This window comes from Oncorhynchus masou, chromosome 15, assembly GCF_036934945.1.
Source record: "Oncorhynchus masou masou isolate Uvic2021 chromosome 15, UVic_Omas_1.1, whole genome shotgun sequence".
NCBI lineage: Eukaryota > Metazoa > Chordata > Actinopteri > Salmoniformes > Salmonidae > Oncorhynchus > Oncorhynchus masou.
Window position 1 is genome coordinate 59,183,994 of NC_088226.1, and position 17,349 is coordinate 59,201,342.

Consider the following 17,349-nt stretch of genomic DNA (forward strand, 5'->3'; position numbering starts at 1 on the left):
AATCAAATGGCTACCCAGACTATTTGCATTGTCCTCACACCACACCCATTTTTACGCTGCTGCTACTCTGTTTATTATCTGTGCATAGTCACTTTACCTCTACCTACATGTACATATTACCTCAATAACCTGGACTAACCTTTACTCCCCCACATTGACTCTGTACCGGTACCCCCTGTATATAGCCTCGTTACTGTTCTTTTATTGTTGCTCCTTAATTGTTATTTTTAAAACTTTAAATGTTTTATTTTATTTATTTTTTTACTTCAATTTATTTTAGTAAATACTTTAACACTTTTTTTCTGAACTGCATTGTTGGCTAAGGGCTTGTAAGCAAGCATTTCACTGTAAGGTCTACACTTGTATTCGGCGCATGTGACAAATAAAATTAGATTTGATTCAATTACACTCAATGAAGTATCTGACATGGGCTTTGAAAAAGCACCCGCTACCAGTGCAGAAAGTGCCGCTGGCTGCTGCTAAGCTTTCTTGACTTGATTAATGTTTTGCCAACACACAGCTAACCTTCATTTAACCAGCTAAACAGCTGTTCTTAGTGAAAATGTGTTTGGAGTTACCTTTCTAGCTACTAAGCTATGTTAGTTTACACTTCCTCTTCCAATTATATGGATGTGGGAGGTCAAAATAATAATAAAAAATAATCAAATCCATTCATTTAAGATGTTGATTACCTCTCCTTGCCATTCACCTGATAAAACAAGAAATGTTTTGCTAATTGTACTGGGCAAGAAAAGGTTTAAAAGCCTATTTTAAAGTGTGAAGTTGTTGTGTTGTTGGGGGGGCTGTGGTGCTGCTTGGCTGTAGCCAAGGTGTTGTTCTAAAGCCACAGAGTGCAGATCATCAGGAAGGCTTCCTGTGACCTTCATGCCATGTTATTCTCTTCTCATTTGTAGGTTTGATTCCATGAAAAAAATGACTCAATACACCATGGCCTTGATAGCCATGAATTCGACATGGAATTTCTAATGGTTCCCATTCCTACATTTCAGTACAAACAATATGGAAAGACAAAACAATGACAAACAGAGAGTGGGTAGTATTGAATAGCACCACCTTAATTCATGTGGGTGTTATATGGAATGCTTAGTCCTCTGATGCATATCTACAAATGACCACAGTACATGTGGATACGCTCCAGCATCCCTGGCCTGAGGCTTGCTGTGCACGATATGAACAAATGCGTTTGTCAGGAGAGAAATTCATTTTTGTATTGTTCCTTCCAGGCATTTCATTTGGTAAGTATCTCAATAAAAGTGTTCCTGTTTGGTGGGTGAAAGCTTTCCTAACACCGTCCGCCCCTAGCACTTTCTTAGTTTACGTTTCTTACCGCAGACATGCACGCAAACACACACACACAAGACAACACAACTCTCCGTCACCTTGGACGGTGGCCACTGGGCCACAGCTGGCAGGGTCCAGCATTGGTCACAAGGCATCCTCCGACAGGCCTTTTTAAATACATCTTTCTTGTAACTGAGAACACTACCAAATGTACTCCCCATATTTCAGCTATGCCCTTGTGTCAGCTGGTTCTGGGAACAAGATTGTGCCGTGTGGCCTAGCATTATGTGGCTGAGAGTGTTGGTAGTCCTCGATGAGTTGGAAACTGCTCAAGTTGGCATGATGGACACACGCACAACAGAACAATAACGCTATATCATAGACAGGAATGACTGCTGTTTCTGGTAGCCACTATGTCACCTGTTTACTGTTAGCATTTAACCACAAACTAGCTTGATCATTACCATTAGCAAAGAGCTAGCCCTCCGACATGCTCGACCCAGCTCCCACTGTGACCTCTAGCAGAGACATAGGCCACTTGTCAACACCCCCCGGCCACTGCCAAAGCAATAAACCTTACTCTCAACCTCAGGGATCTTGACTGCAATATTACCCATCCTCCCAGCCCAGCCCCTATGATCAACCTGGCGTTCACCCCTCATTTCCCACCCAACAAACAACATAACGAGGCTAGTATTCCCACAGGGTGCTGACTATAATGGAGAGCGTGACCTGACCCCTGGGCCTTGCTGTGTGTGTCTGCAGGACCAGGCTGCCAAAGACAAGGCCCTCCAGAGTATGGCCACCATCTCCGCCACCGCCTTCCAGAACAAGATGGCTCTGCAGGGGCTGTCCAGGCCGCCGTACCCCACTGCTGGTGGCGTGAGTAGTGTGCGCAGACAGACAGAGACACACACACCCTGTCCTTGAGCAACACTGGGGGATACATATACAGTACAAAGATAGGTGGTGTCATATAGAGTGTATGTAATAAAATATGTTTCCATGTTTTCCTTTTCCCAGTTTTGGCATGGCGGTCCTGAAGAGTAAGTTACAACCCTGTGTGTGTGTGTGTGTGTGTGTGTGTGTGTGTGTGTGTGTGTGTGTGTGTGTGTGTGTGTGTGTGTGTGTGTGTGTGTGTGTGTGTGTGTAGGGCTGTTGCGGTGACCATATTTCTGCAAGACCGGCAGTCATGAGTCATGACCGCAGTAAAATTCCACATGACCAGTAAGCCACGGTAATCTCCTCTTATGCACTCTGGACATGCGTTGGTACTATCCAACTCGCTAACGACTGTCAGGTCACTAATGGCCTGGTACCCAGCGCTCTATTGTCCCTTTAACCACTCCGACATCAATGCAAAATCACATCAAACACTTATCATCAAAACAGTATGTGCTTTTGAAACTCACCTTACGGTGATCGATCAATTTGAAGAAAGAAGTTCAACAACATATTGAAACAGTGGAAAACATGATCGTTGTGGATGTTGTTTCAAAGCCAAACCCAACGAAATGGACAGCTTATTAGAGCTTATGCATTGGCCAAAATATGAGCCCATGTCCGTAAAATAAAAAGGAATTACAGCATATTACTCACTGCAGGATTTTTTTTGAAACATAGATTTAAGATGTATTTGGTACATAATTGGTCTAGCCTATGCTCCAAAATGTAAACAATTCTAGTCATAGCCTTTGAGTGTGAACTGTATTATTATGCATACAGGATGTTACCTTCTGCTACACTCCAAACTTGCTGTATAGTCTGGGAGAATGTATAGGCCTTGGCGATGCTGTTGGTAAATTGATTGTGCAGTGCGACTTAGTTAGCCTAAAATTATAGTGAGTTTTTATTTGATTTTGAATGCCGTGATTATTTTTATTTTCTAAATTAATAGGCTGAAACGTTACCTTCAAGTACAGAATATCTCACCCCTGTGCGTTTCCATCTCCTCCATTCCTTTCTCAAGCGCACAGAGAGGGTCTGTCAACTGTTTAATTAAATGTTTTTTTGTGATAACGTGTTACTAATGTTTCCAAACAGATTTAACTTTGTTCCCCAAATTAAGTACGGGGTAACTACAGGAACAGGGTTGGAGAACCCATGGCATACAGAGTTTGGCCAAATTGGGCAGAATATCAGCTGCAAGCCCTCAAAAGGTGGTTGACGCGTGGAGTAAAACATGCATTCTTATAAGATGTAACGAAGACGCAATGAGTCAGGAAACCAGTGCATTTTGTGAGTTTAATATGACCGAACATAGAGTGACACTACAACCACCCGTTGCATCTCAACATGAAACAATACTACCTGACGGGTGACAACAACGGAGTGCTAGATAAAGGGGGAGTGATCAGGGAAGTGATGAAGTCCAGGTGCGACTAATGATGAGGCGCAGATGTGCGTAATGATGGGTTGCCAGGTTCGGTGATTAGTAGACCAGCGACCTCGAGGGGGGGGGGGCAGGATTTTCTATATGCAATCCTTTGTGAAAGCAGAAAGAGAAGGATCCCAAATGCTACTTTTTTTGCGACATTTTCCAGTCATCAATATCCTAGAGTGGCTTCATGCAGCCCATAAATGTTTTGACTGCTAAGACATTCTCAGGTTTGTGTCATCTCACTAAAGTTGCCAAATAACTCTAAATCTAGCGTATAGGACCTATTTCAAAAGGTCACTTTTCTGCTCACCATAAAGCGTTGGACTAGTAAAATGAAAGGTTGCAAGTTCAATCCCCGAGCTGACAAGGTACAAATCTGTCATTCTACCCCTGAACAGGCAGTTAACCCACTGTTCCTAGGCCATCATTGAAAATAAGAATTTGTTCTTTACTGACTTGCCTAGTAAAATAAAATAAAAAAATGTTTCTTTAAACCTGCCTAAAATAAATAATGGATTTGTTGTGATGGTTTATATTATTAGACTCTATTAAACTGTAGCTGTTCCAAAGGCACATCAGAGGCTTGTATGTGTGGAGGCCTGGAGATGCTAAACATGTTTATATTAATTAATGATAAATTACCACGAGACCTGCAGTCATTTTCATGACCATAACCAGCTGACAAAATGTAATGATCCCCTATGCCTGCGTGTGAGCCTCTGACAGTCAGTAAAAAGGCATAGGCCTACTGCCACTGAATAAATAGAAATCACAATCTGTCAAAACTGAATGTGACAGAGTAACATCTTAACACATTTATTTAAATGTCACTTTCGTTAATGAACCCGAGCCCCCAGTGTGTTTAACAGTCTGCCGGTCTAGTCGTGTGTGTGTGTGAGGGGTCAGGGTGTAATGTGTCTACTGCCTGTCTTGTCTCTCCAGCATTAAGCCCTTTTCCCAGCAGAGTTACGCCATGCAGACGTCCGGCCCACCCCCCATAACAGGTGGGTTTTCTCAGCTTCCCTTCATGTCCCCATGTGTCGACAGACGTTGTCATGGTCTGCAAGTGACGAAGAGCTCCAAAAAAGCTCAGAGAAACTGACAGTATGCAACAACATTTTTCAAACCGATGGTATGTTCTGTTACTCTGCGCCACCCCCCTCCTCTTCTTCAGGATATGAGAGCATGGCAGGCCTGTCCATGTCACCGGGCGCCCCCCCGTGGCAGGGGCGGAGTATCGCCAGCTCCAAACTCCGCATGCTGGAGTTCTCTGCCTTCCTGGAGCAGCCTCAGGACCCAGAGACTGTGAGTAGTAATTTAGTAGCCACTCGCCCTGCCTAATAAGCATCCACATTCATATTCATCTCACTTAGTTGATAGGGACCCTTTCAGTGCTCATCAATGGAAAAGTTTGAGACATAAAGAAAAACAATCTCTTCCTTTTCATCCAACCCTTTCCCTAAAGCTGTAATGTGAACATCCTCACACCATGACTGCATCTTGACCATGAACTGAATCAGTGCTCTGAAAGTAATCAACATCTCTCTCTCTGTTTTCCAGTTTAACAAGCACCTGTTTGTGCACATCGGTCAGTCCAACCCCACCTTCAGTGACCCGTACCTGGAGGCAGTGGACATCCGGCAGATCTACGACAAGTTCCCTGAGAAGAAGGGAGGGCTGAAGGAGCTGTTTGAGAAAGGGCAGCCAGACACTTTCTTTCTTGTCAAGTTCTGGGTGAGTCCAAGCAGAATCAAATCAGAGTTGTGTGTTAGTGGGCACATTAGTGTGTGTGGGTGAGTCTCTGCGTTCTGAACAGAATAATGGAAAGGGACTAGAAACAAAGAATTAGTCGCAGCACAAAAGGGGAACTGAGAGTATTTTGTAAGGTAAAGGTTTTTGTAGCACTCTCCTCAGTAGTTAATGACCTAAATGTGTTAGGTGTTGGGATAACTTTAGCACTGGAGCTAAAGGAATTTAGTAACAATTTCAGTTTAAAGCATATGAAGTCATTGATTAAGACCTGGCTGTTTTCTGCTCATGGGTACAGTGGGTAGAGGGCACATTGTAGCGTGTGTGACCGCAGCCTTTGGTGCGAGAGTGGCAGGGCTTCTCTTTCACTGGGGAAATCTGAGCCTGGGCACCTGTCCCCTCGCTATTAGGCTGGATCCACTTATTTATAGGTCCCTCAGAGCGAGAGCGTGTAAGGGAGAAAAGTGTGTGTGTGTGTGTGTGTGTGTGTAGTGTTACGAGGAGCTGGGATGCAGGGGTAGTGAGAAAAGAACATGAGAGAGAGAACAGAGTCCACTGTGTCCATCTCCTCTGATCACTTCTTTCCCATGTGGATAACTTACTTCAGAAACACAACTCATACAGGCTCTATTCTACAGAATAGAGATTTTCATAGCTTGATTATCATGTTTCCAGTCACACCTTTACATTCCAACTCTATATTCCATTATGATCTCTCCCCCAGTTGGCTTGTACATGATGTGTTAGTCACCCTCACATGCTCTTTTGTGACGTTATTTATTGTAGACAGATGAAAGACATTAGTGAGTGACAGAAACCCATTGTGTCCGATAAGCCATTCATCAATAGGACACCCGCTTACTTCATGTCAGAGTTCTGATAGACTCCAGAACCCATGACATACAGTACCTTCAGAAAGTATTCACACCCCTTTACTTCATGTCAGAGCTCTGATAGACTCCAGAACCCATGACATACAGTACCTTCAGAAAGTATTCACACCCCTTTACTTCATGTCAGAGCTCTGATAGACTCCAGAACCCATGACATACAGTACCTTCAGAAAGTATTCACACCCCTTTACTTCATGTCAGAGCTCTGATAGACTCCAGAACCCATGACATACAGTACCTTCAGAAAGTATTCACACCCCTTTACTTCATGTCAGAGCTCTGATAGACTCCAGAACCCATGACATACAGTACCTTCAGAAAGTATTCACACCCCTTTACTTCATGTCAGAGCTCTGATAGACTCCAGAACCCATGACATACAGTACCTTCAGAAAGTATTCACACCCCTTTACTTCATGTCAGAGCTCTGATAGATTCCAGAACCCATGACATACAGTACCTTCAGAAAGTAGTCACACCCCTTTACTTCACTTTCCTCACTTTGTTGTGTTACAGCCTGAATTTAAAATGGATTACATTTAGATTTTGTCACTGGCCTACACACAATACCTCATGTCAAAGTGGAATTAAGTTTTTATAAATTATTGTAAATGAATTACAAATGAAAAGCTCAGATGTCTGGAGTCAAGTATTCAACCCATTTGTTATGGCCAGCCTAAATAAATTCAGCAGTAAAAATGTGCTTAACAAGTCGCATAATAAGTTGTATAGACTCACTGTGTGCAATAATGGTGTTTAACATAATTTTTTTATGACTACCTCATGTCTGCACCCCACACATACAATTATCAGAAATGTTCCTCAGTCAGGCAGTGAATTTCAAACACAGATTCAACTGCAAAGACGAGAGGTTTTCCAATGCCTAGCAAAGAAGTGCACCTATTGGTAGATGGATATAAATTGAAAAAACAAACATTGAATATCCCTTTGAGCATGATGAAGTTATTAGTTACACTATGGATGGTGTATCAATAGACCCAGTCACTACTAAGATACAGGCATCCTTAACTTCGTTGCCAGAGAGGAAGGAAAACTACTTAGGAATTTCATTGTAAGGCCAATGGTGACTTTAAACAGTTTTATGGTTTTGATAGGAGAAAGATAAGGAGGGATCAACGTTGTAGTTTCTCCACAACACTAACCTAATTGACAGAGCGAAAGGAAGGAAGCATGTACAGAATAAAAATATTCCAAAACATGCATCCTGTTTGCAACAAGGCACTAAATTAGTACTGCAAAAAAATGTGGCAAAGAAATAAACTTTTTGTCCTGAATACAAAGTGTTGTGTTTGGGGAAAATGCTACATAACACATCACTGAGTACCACTCTTCACATTTTTAAGCATGGTGGTGGCTGCATCATGTTATGGGTATGCTTGTCATTGGCAAGGACTAGTGAGTTATTTTTAGGATAAAAAGAAATGGAATAGCGCTAAGCACAGGAAAAATACTTGTTCCGTCTGCTTTCCAACAGACACTAAGAGACATTCACCTTTCAGCAGGACAATAACCTTAAACACAAGGCCAAATATACACTGGAGTTGCTTATCAAGACAACATTGAATGTTCCTGAGTGATCTAGTTACAGTTTTGACTTAAATCGGCATGGAAATCGATGGCAAGACCTTGAAAATGTCTGTCTAGCAATGATCAATAACCAACTTGACAGCGCTTGAATAATTCTTTACCCAGAAAGACTCACAGCTGTAATCGCTGCCAAAGGTGATTCTAACATGTATTGACTCAGGGGTGTGAATACTTATGTAAATCTGAGATTTCTGTATTTCATGTTCAATACACTTGCAGAAATGTCTAAAAACATGTTTTTACTTTGTCATTATGGGGTATTGTGTGTTGGTGGGTTACAGAGAAATCTATTTAATCCAGTTTAAATTCAGCCTGCAGCAGCTAAATGTGGAATGTCAAGGGTTATGAATACTTTCTGAAGGCACTGTATGCAGCTATCCCAGACTGACTGGAGAAACAAGCCCATATGACTGCTGCTAGTGCCAGATGCATCACCTCAACATATCTTATTATAGTGGGTCTGATTGTCCTGAGGGGGCTCTCCAACCCTCATGACACCCATGACAAAACACACACGACAAACAACCAACCAACATCTGGACATTTCAACAGCTACGCTGAGTACAAAAAATAAATAAAAAGCAACCTTATCTGAGGTGACTTATACCTCGTTTCCTTCTTCCGCCTTCATAAAGAGAGAAAGAAAACCCAGTTCCATCGAGGCGGCCAACCAGCCACCCGGGCATGACTTGGGGGCGTCCTGAGGCTCTGGCTAGTTGTCATGGCGACTGTGACAGGCTGCTGGCCCGTCTCCAAAGCTATGGCATTCTAGATTGAATTTCCAGCTCCCCGACCGGCACTGCCTTCTCCCCACAGCGCCCGTGGCCCTGTCCTAACGGATTGTCTCGCGCCTTTGAAGTGCCCGGAGAATCCGATTTGAGCCGGCCCTTGTAAATTGTTACACAGGAGCCCGGCCTGGCTGATCTAATCAGCCAATTGAGGGCTGTTGATTATAATTGGATGAATTCCCTCGCAGGCCGTTAGGGAAGTGGGGAGCGCAGGTTCGGGGAGGGTCACTGGGCCCTGGGGATGAAGACAAATGAGAGAATCACAGGAGCGAGGGATGAAGACGAGGAGCGGGCGATGAAGAGCGGCTGAGCGCTGTATTAATGGCCCATTAGGAGACAAGGGCCTGAGAGGGGAAAAGGTAAAGCCCTCTGTGTCTGTACTCCTCTACCATGACAGAGATGACGCCTCGTCTCGATGTAAAATATTATATAGCATCAGATTACCCTCTCCCCCATCATTCCCTTAACCATTAGGAGGGATAAAAATATATCTGACCCAGTATCAGTGACTAGGAGCAGATTCTGCCTTCTTAGACAGACATGAGGTGGGATGCACCTGACAAAGAGAGTCCCGTCTGGCACTAACACCACAGCTAGACACAGTATCTTGGGAATGCAGAGGCTGGATTGGCAGCCTAAATTAAGTCAACACAGGCCAGGCCAATAGATGCTGCTTGGCTTTGCAGAGCGTTAGTTGCAGGCTTTGTTGAGCCGTCACACATTTTGGGTAACATGTTTCAGGAAGCCAACAGAAGCACACACACACTTTTCCCTGTTTCTTGAAACAAAGTCTATTAAATTAGAAGGACCGGACATTACTGGAAGAAAGATTGATGTATAACGACTGAAGTAGATTTCTGTTGAGGTTTTTGATTGAACTGTCCAGAACTCTCGTCTTAGACTGGCAGGTTGTTCGAACAGTGCCTTATCCTCTTGCTAAGACTGACAGGTTGTGTGTGTGGCCTGTGTGGACCACCTCCTGTCTTTCCTGTACTGTCCTCTGTTCAATAAAAGAGAGGGGGAGGTTGTTGTTGACTGTGGTTCCTTTCTCTCTCTGCAGGCCGATCTGAGTGCCAACCTGCAGGAAGACAGAGGTTTCTTCTACGGCGTGTCCAGTCAGTACGAGAGCTCTGAGAACATGATAATCACCTCCTCCACCAAGGTCTGCTCCTTTGGAAAGCAAGTGGTGGAGAAAGTAGAGGTGAGACACCAGAAGGATTACTCTAGCTCCATCAGTACCTGTCCTAGACCTGCTGTTTTCAACTCTCTAGAGACAGTAGGAGCGGTAGAGATACTCTTAATGATTGGCTATGAAAAGCCAACTGACATTTACTCCTGGGGTGCTGACTTGCTGCACCCTCGACAACTACTGTGATTATTATTTGACCATGCTGGTCATTTATGAACATTTGAACATCTTCGCCATGTTCTGTTATTATCTCCACCCGGCACAGCCAGAAGAGGACTGGCCACCCCTCATAGCCTGGTTTCTTCCTAGGTTTTGGCCTTTCTAGGGAGTTTTTCCTAGCCGCCGTGCTTCTACACCTGCATTGCTTGCTGTTTGGGGTTTTAGGCTGGGTTTCTGTACAGCACTTTGAGATATCAGCTGATGTAAGAAGGGCTTTATAAATCAATTTGATTTGATCAGTAGAGACTAAAAAGTACTTGTAAAAAAAAACAACAATGAAGAAAGACATACCATAGATGTAGATAAAGACTGATGTAGGTACAGTAGATACAGTAACAGATATGGATTATGTAGAGATTTGGGTCCAGGATTGGCATAAAAAATAGATATTTTAGACCTGTTATCTCTCCACACTTCACTGACTCTTGACTGCTGATAGAACACAGGTTCTAGTTTGCTGGTAGACGTAGGTAAGTATTTGACCTGGTACTAAAATATAAGGGGATTTGAATGATTGACAGTTGAACTGATAGGCGGGGTCAACATTTGAGGTCAATGACTGTGATTATTATCCCTCTGCGAATGAATAATAACCCAACCAGTGGCTGTGATGGATTCAACTCACTATTCTCCTGCTCTGTGGTCCAGAACAGACATCACAAGACAACACTTACATTCCTCACCCTGACTCACTAGCATGTCCCAAATGGCACCCTATTCCCTAGTTAGTGCACCACTTTTGATCAGCCCTATAGGTCCTGGTCAAAAGTAGTGCACACTATAGCGAAAAGGATGCCATTTGGGACAGAACACCTTTGTTCTGTGTTGCCTGTCCACCACAGCATCACTGTTATCCCTACAGAGATGTTGTACAACACTCAAACACATACACATATTCACATGGATATTGAGGGGAAGCCAGGCCAGTCATCTACTATAATGTAATAACATTCAACAGTCATTATGGTAGCTATTATCTATAGACTATATTTAAGCAAAAAGGTACCTGGGGTGTTTGTGGTATATGGCCAATACCACGGCTAAGGGTTGTTCTTAAGTGTGACGCAACGCAGAGTGCCTGGATACAGCCCTTAGCTGTGGTATATTGGCCATATACCACAAACACCCGAGGTGCCTTATTGCTATTATAAACTGGTTACCAACGTCATTAGATCATTCAAAATAAACGTTTTGTCATACCCGTAGTATACAGCCTGATATACCATGACTGTCAACCAATCAGCATTCAGGGCTTGAACCACCCAGTTTATAATTAGTGTTATCTATCAGGTACATATGACATGCCCTTAATTTCATCTATGAGGGCTATAATATATTTTTAATGTGATATCTCTAGGACCATGTCCTGGTATATTGAACATACAGTATATCATATATTGGATACATTGTGTGTGTGTCCCCAGACGGAGTATGCACGGTTTGAGAATGGGCGGTATGTGTTCAGGATCCACCGGTCCCCACTGTGTGAATACATGATCAATTTCATCCACAAGCTCAAACACCTGCCAGAGAAGTACATGATGAACAGTGTACTGGAGAACTTCACCATCCTACAGGTAAAGGCGCACGCACACAATTACCATCTATCATTAAAATATTGTAGCAGACAACTGTTCACTTGTCAACCACCTGCTTGAAGAGTTTTCAATGCAGAAGAGATTGAGAGCAAGGAGAGTACCACCATAGTAACAATGTGGTCATCAATATAAGGGTTCAAGTCACTGTCCATTCCATTGGCAACTGCAGTCCAGACACAATGACCATATTGAAACCACACAGCAGATCACATCGCAACATGTTATTAGGTTCTCAATGGGCTGATTTAGCCCATATTAAACATGAGCTGCACACACGCATATCAATGCTATGGATTATGCAACAAGTGCTTATTTTAGGGATAGAACAATGATATGGTGAAAGTATTGTTCTCAAAATGAGCTCATACATTTTGACAGTTCGCTTTTGTGTAATTGCTTGTACCACTCTGTCAGTGAGAGATGAAACCGACCTGTATGCAAAATAAACTCATTTGTATTGCTTAAAAATGTATATTTTTGAGAAATGTGTGTAGTAGTATTCTAGTTAGTGGTGTAAAAGAACTGTGCATGTGGGTCTGTCTCTCTGCAGGTTGTGATCAACAGGGACACACTGGAGACCCTGCTGTGTATAGCCTATGTCTTTGAGGTGTCTACTAGTGAGCATGGAGCCCAGCACCATATTTACCGGCTGGTCAAAGACTGAGACAGCCCTGTGGACAGAGAACCACTATAGACCAACAACACCCCAACCATGGACAGTCTCCACTGTAAGCTGCAAGCACAATACGATTGTCTGTCAGGACCCAAAGAAGCACTGGGCGGGTTGCTTGCCCAATAAAACTAATGTGGAAGAGTTGGCTTGGGAGCTGGAGTGAACTATACCACTGTGTTATGTGAAAGAGAGGAGCAGAGGCTGGGAACCTTCATTGTGGTATATCTGTATGTACAAGGGGAGCCAAATGTCAAGACAATGCATGAGAAATTGTTGTTTTTCATCTCATATTACTAGTGCTTGCTTGTTTTGATTTAGTTTCATTTTAGACTGCTGCATGAGCGGGATTTGTTTTGTCTATGGGCGCCACCTAGTGACTTCTAATGTATATTACACAGGGCAAGAGGACGAAAGGAGAACTGGAAAGCAAGACTGCACATTTATAGTATTGTTTTGGTTCCAATGTTTGTATTATTTGAGTAAAAATATGTACAGTACCACAGCTATCTCCCCTGAAGAATAATCTCTATTGATGAAAATGAGTGAAGATTATGATATAAATAAATATTGTATCTGCCTGGTTTGATGATCAAATTAAATGTCGGACTATTGAATGAAATTGAGCACAACTCACATACAGTAGATAACTCCGCTTGAATCTGCTATCTGTAATTGAAGTTGACTAGCTACAGTATGAAGAAACTGTAATCTATTTTTGTCACTGAACTGAAGTTTAAGATGGAAATATCCTTCACATATCATACTCAACAGATCAGGTTGCTTGATTTTTGTTCTTAATGTGATCTATTGAGACTAATATATGAACATGTCATACTATTGTTATACCTGTAATAAAACGATGATACAAATGAGTTCTCAGGTAAGTTTCAAACATAACAATAGAAAATGCATCCATGTTGTTAAACTCGTGAGTGGAGCAGCGGTTTAAGGCACTGTGTTTCAATGCAGAGTGGTGATACAGCGAAATGTGTTTTCTACTTACTTTCGCGGTTATTTGACCATATTAGCTCAGGCCGTGTTCGAGACGAGTAAAACCGTAATGTATCATCGGTAAATTGTGACTGACTGATCTACAAATGATAATGAGTAGTTATTTATGGTGCAAGGTTATTTGTAGATCAGTCTTGTCAGTAGCAATGTCGAACAAGCCCATTGTGATCGACACTAAAGCGATACCAGAGACAGATGACGTTAGACACCTCAGGTTGTCACTAGTTACCAAAGTCAGTAGGCCCGCCTACTCGACCAATCGGATGAGGGAGTGTGATGACACATAAATGTGTAAAAGGAGCACTGAACATGAAATCCGATAAAACACTTCAAAACAAGACATGGTATCAAGGACAAGATTAAACGAGTCACTTACGATTCCCCACATGGCAGTTTCTTGTCATTGTTGGTAGCTATCTGGCCATCCAGAATCACAACTCATCGGTCTTCTGCCCCATTGAAGCCTGCATATTGTTTTCGTGAAGTTGTCAGTTTACCTCTAAATAGTGCCTTCAGAAAGTATTCATATTACTTATTCCACGTGTTACAGCTTGTATCCCAAATGGATTCAATCGTTTTATTCTCACCCATCTACACACAATACCTCATAATGAAAATTGAAAGCATGTTTTTAGAAATGTTGGCAAATTTAATACAAATGTAATTGAGAAATGTCTAATTTACGTAAGTATTCACACCCCTGAGTCAATACTTTCTAGAAGCACCTTTGGCAGCAATTACAGCTGTGTTTTTCTAGGTAAGTCTCTAAGAGCTGTGCACACCTGGATTGTGCAACGTTTGCCCATTATTCTTCAAGCTGTCAAATTAATTGTTGGTCATTGCTAGACAACTATTTTAACGTCTTGCAATAGATTTTTAAGTAGATTTAGGTAAAAACTGTATCTCTCCCACTAAGAAACATCTTCTTGGTAAGCAACTCCAGTGTAAATTTGGCCTTGTGTTTTAGGTTATAGTCCTGCTGAAAGGTGAATTCCTCTCCTAGTGTCTGGTGGAAAGCAGACTGAACCAGGTTTTTCTCTAGGATTTGCCTGTGCATAGCACCATTCCATTAATACCCCCCCCCCCCCCCCCCCTCCAAGTCCTTAATGATCACTAGCATATCCAGAACATGATGCAGCCACCACTATGCTTGAAAATATGGAGAGTGGTACTCAGTAATGTAACTACAATGTTGTAGTTGTGCAAAGTGGGTGGGGTTATATCCTTCCTGTTTGGCCCTATCCGGGGGTGTCCTCGGATGGGGCCACAGTGTCTCCTGACCCCTCCTGTCTCAGCCTTCAGTATTTATGCTGCAGTAGTTTATGTGTCGGGGGGCTAGGGTCAGTTTGATATATCTGAAGTACTTCTCCTGTCCTATTCAGTGTCTTGTGTGAATTTAAGTGTGCTCTCTCTAATTCTCTCTTTCTTTCTCTCTCTCGGAGGACCTGAGCCCTAGGACCATACCTCAGGACTACCTGACATGATGACTCCTTGCTGTCCCCAGTCCACCTGGCTGTGCTGCTGCTCCAGTTTCAACTGTTCTGCCTTATTATTATTGGACCATGCTGGTCATTTATGAACATTTGAACATCTTGGCCATGTTCTGTTATAATCTCCACCCGGAACAGCCAGAAGAGGACTGGCCACCCCACATAGCCTGGTTCCTCTCTAGGTTTCTTCCTAGGTTTTGGCCTTTCTAGGGAGTTTTTCCTAGCCACCGTGCTTCTACACCTGCATTGCTTGCTGTTTGGGGTTTTAGGCTGGGTTTCTGTACAGCACTTTGAGATATCAGCTGATGTACGAAGGGCTATATAAATTAATTTCATTTGATTTTGATTTGATTTGTTGATCCATCCTCAGTTTTCTTCTATCACAACCATTAAAGTCTGGAAGTTAACCATTGGCCTCATTGTAGTATATCCCTTAGCGGTTTCCTTTCTCTCTAGGCAACTGAGTTAGGAAGGAAGCCTATGTCTTTGTAGTGGCTGGTTGTATTGATGTGGTTGTATTGAAAATGTAATGAATAACTTCACTATGCTCAAAGAAATATTCAATGTCTGCTTTTTTATTTATTTTTACCCATTTACCAATAGCTGCCCTTTGCAAGACAATGGAATGTGTTTGAAATTCATTGCTCGACTTAGGGACCTTACAGATAATTGGATGTGTCTGGTACAGAGATGAGGTAGTCATTCAAAGAATCATGTTAAACACTATTATAGCACGCAAAGTGAGTCCTTGCAACTCATTATGTGACTTGTTAAGCACATTGTTTACTCCTGAACTTATTTAGGCTTGCCATAACAAAGAGGTTGAATATTTATTGATTCAAGATATTTCAACTTTAAATGAATTTGCAAACATTTCTAAAACATAATTCCACTTTGACATTATGAGGTATTATGTGTAGGCCAGTGACCAAATATCGAAATGTAATAACTGTTTAATTCAGGCTGTAACACAACATCATGTGTAAAAAGTAAAGGGGTGTGAATTCTTTCTGAAGGCGATGTATCTTTCGAGTTCGTTAGAGGACCAAGTAACTAAATACATTCAGGAACAAGAATGGTCAATGACACTAAAGTTCCTAACATTGAAAATGGACAAAAGTTTGGCGCAAAAGGATGAGTTGTCTTTTCTTTTCGAGATTACTAATTGCTAACTTTTGCTACTCTCATCTAAAATTAGCTAGCTATGGGATTCTATTCCAAGCCCAGAGTTATTCTATTTGATAGAGTAAAGTTGTTTGTTTCCCTACAACCATTTCATTCTAGTAGTAATATGTCACACTCTTGATCTTCAGATGCATAACCTTAGACAGGGAAAAAAACAGTTGGGTAAGTAAAGGTTTTCAATTCAATGGTGTTCCCAAGTTGTGTGCACAAAGATGAATGAATGCCACCATGGGAAAGACAAACAAAAGCCAAAGAGAAATATGCTGCTGGAATGAACTAGAAGGCAGTATGTTCAAAGACAGATCATTTCAGTTCATTAATGTTGAAGTACTAAATAACAATGGGAATGTTTCTCAATGAAGTTGAAGAAGATGGAACTTGAAATGGGTGCACTTATTTCAAGAGTATGTAGGCTAAGTGGGGTTAGGGTGGTGTTTCCTGCTTACACTGTAAAGAGCTTAGGGTTTCTATCACAATGGCATGTAAGTTCAATCAATAATTATTACATGTTTTGCTGTACAAAGATGGAAACTGGTAAAAAATACCAAAAGGTGAACTTCAAGGCTATAATAAACACTGCCCACATTATCAGTGTTCCGAGTTTTAAGGTAAAGTATATCAACCTACTGTTGGTCAAAGTCTAAGGCTGCGTTTTCTCAGGCAGCCCAATTCCAATTAAAACATGTTTTCTCATCTCAATATGTTAAATAAGTTAAATAAATAAATGCCTATAGTAAGTTCCTCAGTGTCAAATAAAGTAGTTATTTTAAATCAGTTTCTTAAGTCAGCCAAACCGTTTATATTAAAATAAAATAAACATTTTGGAGAACATTTCTGTGAAACTGTACGTTTTACTTGTGGATTTTGAAAATAAAAAATTAAAATCAAGCTGTGTCAATTTGTTTGTGTACAATGCAGCTATTAGAGTAGGCCTAAACCAATTTTGGGTTAAGACAAGAAATGATGAGTAGGTGCAAACATCATGATAAGCTTGCAAGCTGAGTTTGAATAAGAGATCAGATTACCACTTCACATTTAGAACGAATAGTTGGTTTTATTATGGCTAATAAATAATCAAATGATTGTTGTATCACTAGATAAAATAAATGGTTTTATAAATTGTTGTGCTGATCAATAGGAAATGCATTACCTCTTTCAAATGAATATGTACCTTAAAGTGGTGTGCATTTGTATTTATTTTTGCAATAAAGATGGTGATGCTTCAATAATACACATTTACAATAGGCCAATATCTAAAAATACA

General features: G+C 41.6%; 1 protein-coding gene across 2 annotated transcripts in view; it reads left to right on the forward strand.

Annotated features, from left to right (window-relative positions):
* LOC135556554 (transcriptional enhancer factor TEF-3-like) overlaps window positions 1–13,268 on the forward strand; it is a 43,701-nt gene extending 30,433 nt beyond the window's left edge. For both annotated transcript variants that reach the window (XM_064989854.1, XM_064989855.1), the window contains exons 5-12: window positions 2,068–2,184; window positions 2,326–2,348; window positions 4,625–4,686; window positions 4,857–4,987; window positions 5,243–5,416; window positions 9,781–9,921; window positions 11,553–11,705; window positions 12,277–13,268. In XM_064989854.1, coding sequence (XP_064845926.1) covers window positions 2,068–2,184; window positions 2,326–2,348; window positions 4,625–4,686; window positions 4,857–4,987; window positions 5,243–5,416; window positions 9,781–9,921; window positions 11,553–11,705; window positions 12,277–12,390 — 915 coding nt within the window. In that variant the 3' untranslated portion in view covers window positions 12,391–13,268. The remainder of the gene's footprint in view (window positions 1–2,067; window positions 2,185–2,325; window positions 2,349–4,624; window positions 4,687–4,856; window positions 4,988–5,242; window positions 5,417–9,780; window positions 9,922–11,552; window positions 11,706–12,276) is intronic.
* Window positions 13,269–17,349: the final 4,081 nt, after the last annotated feature.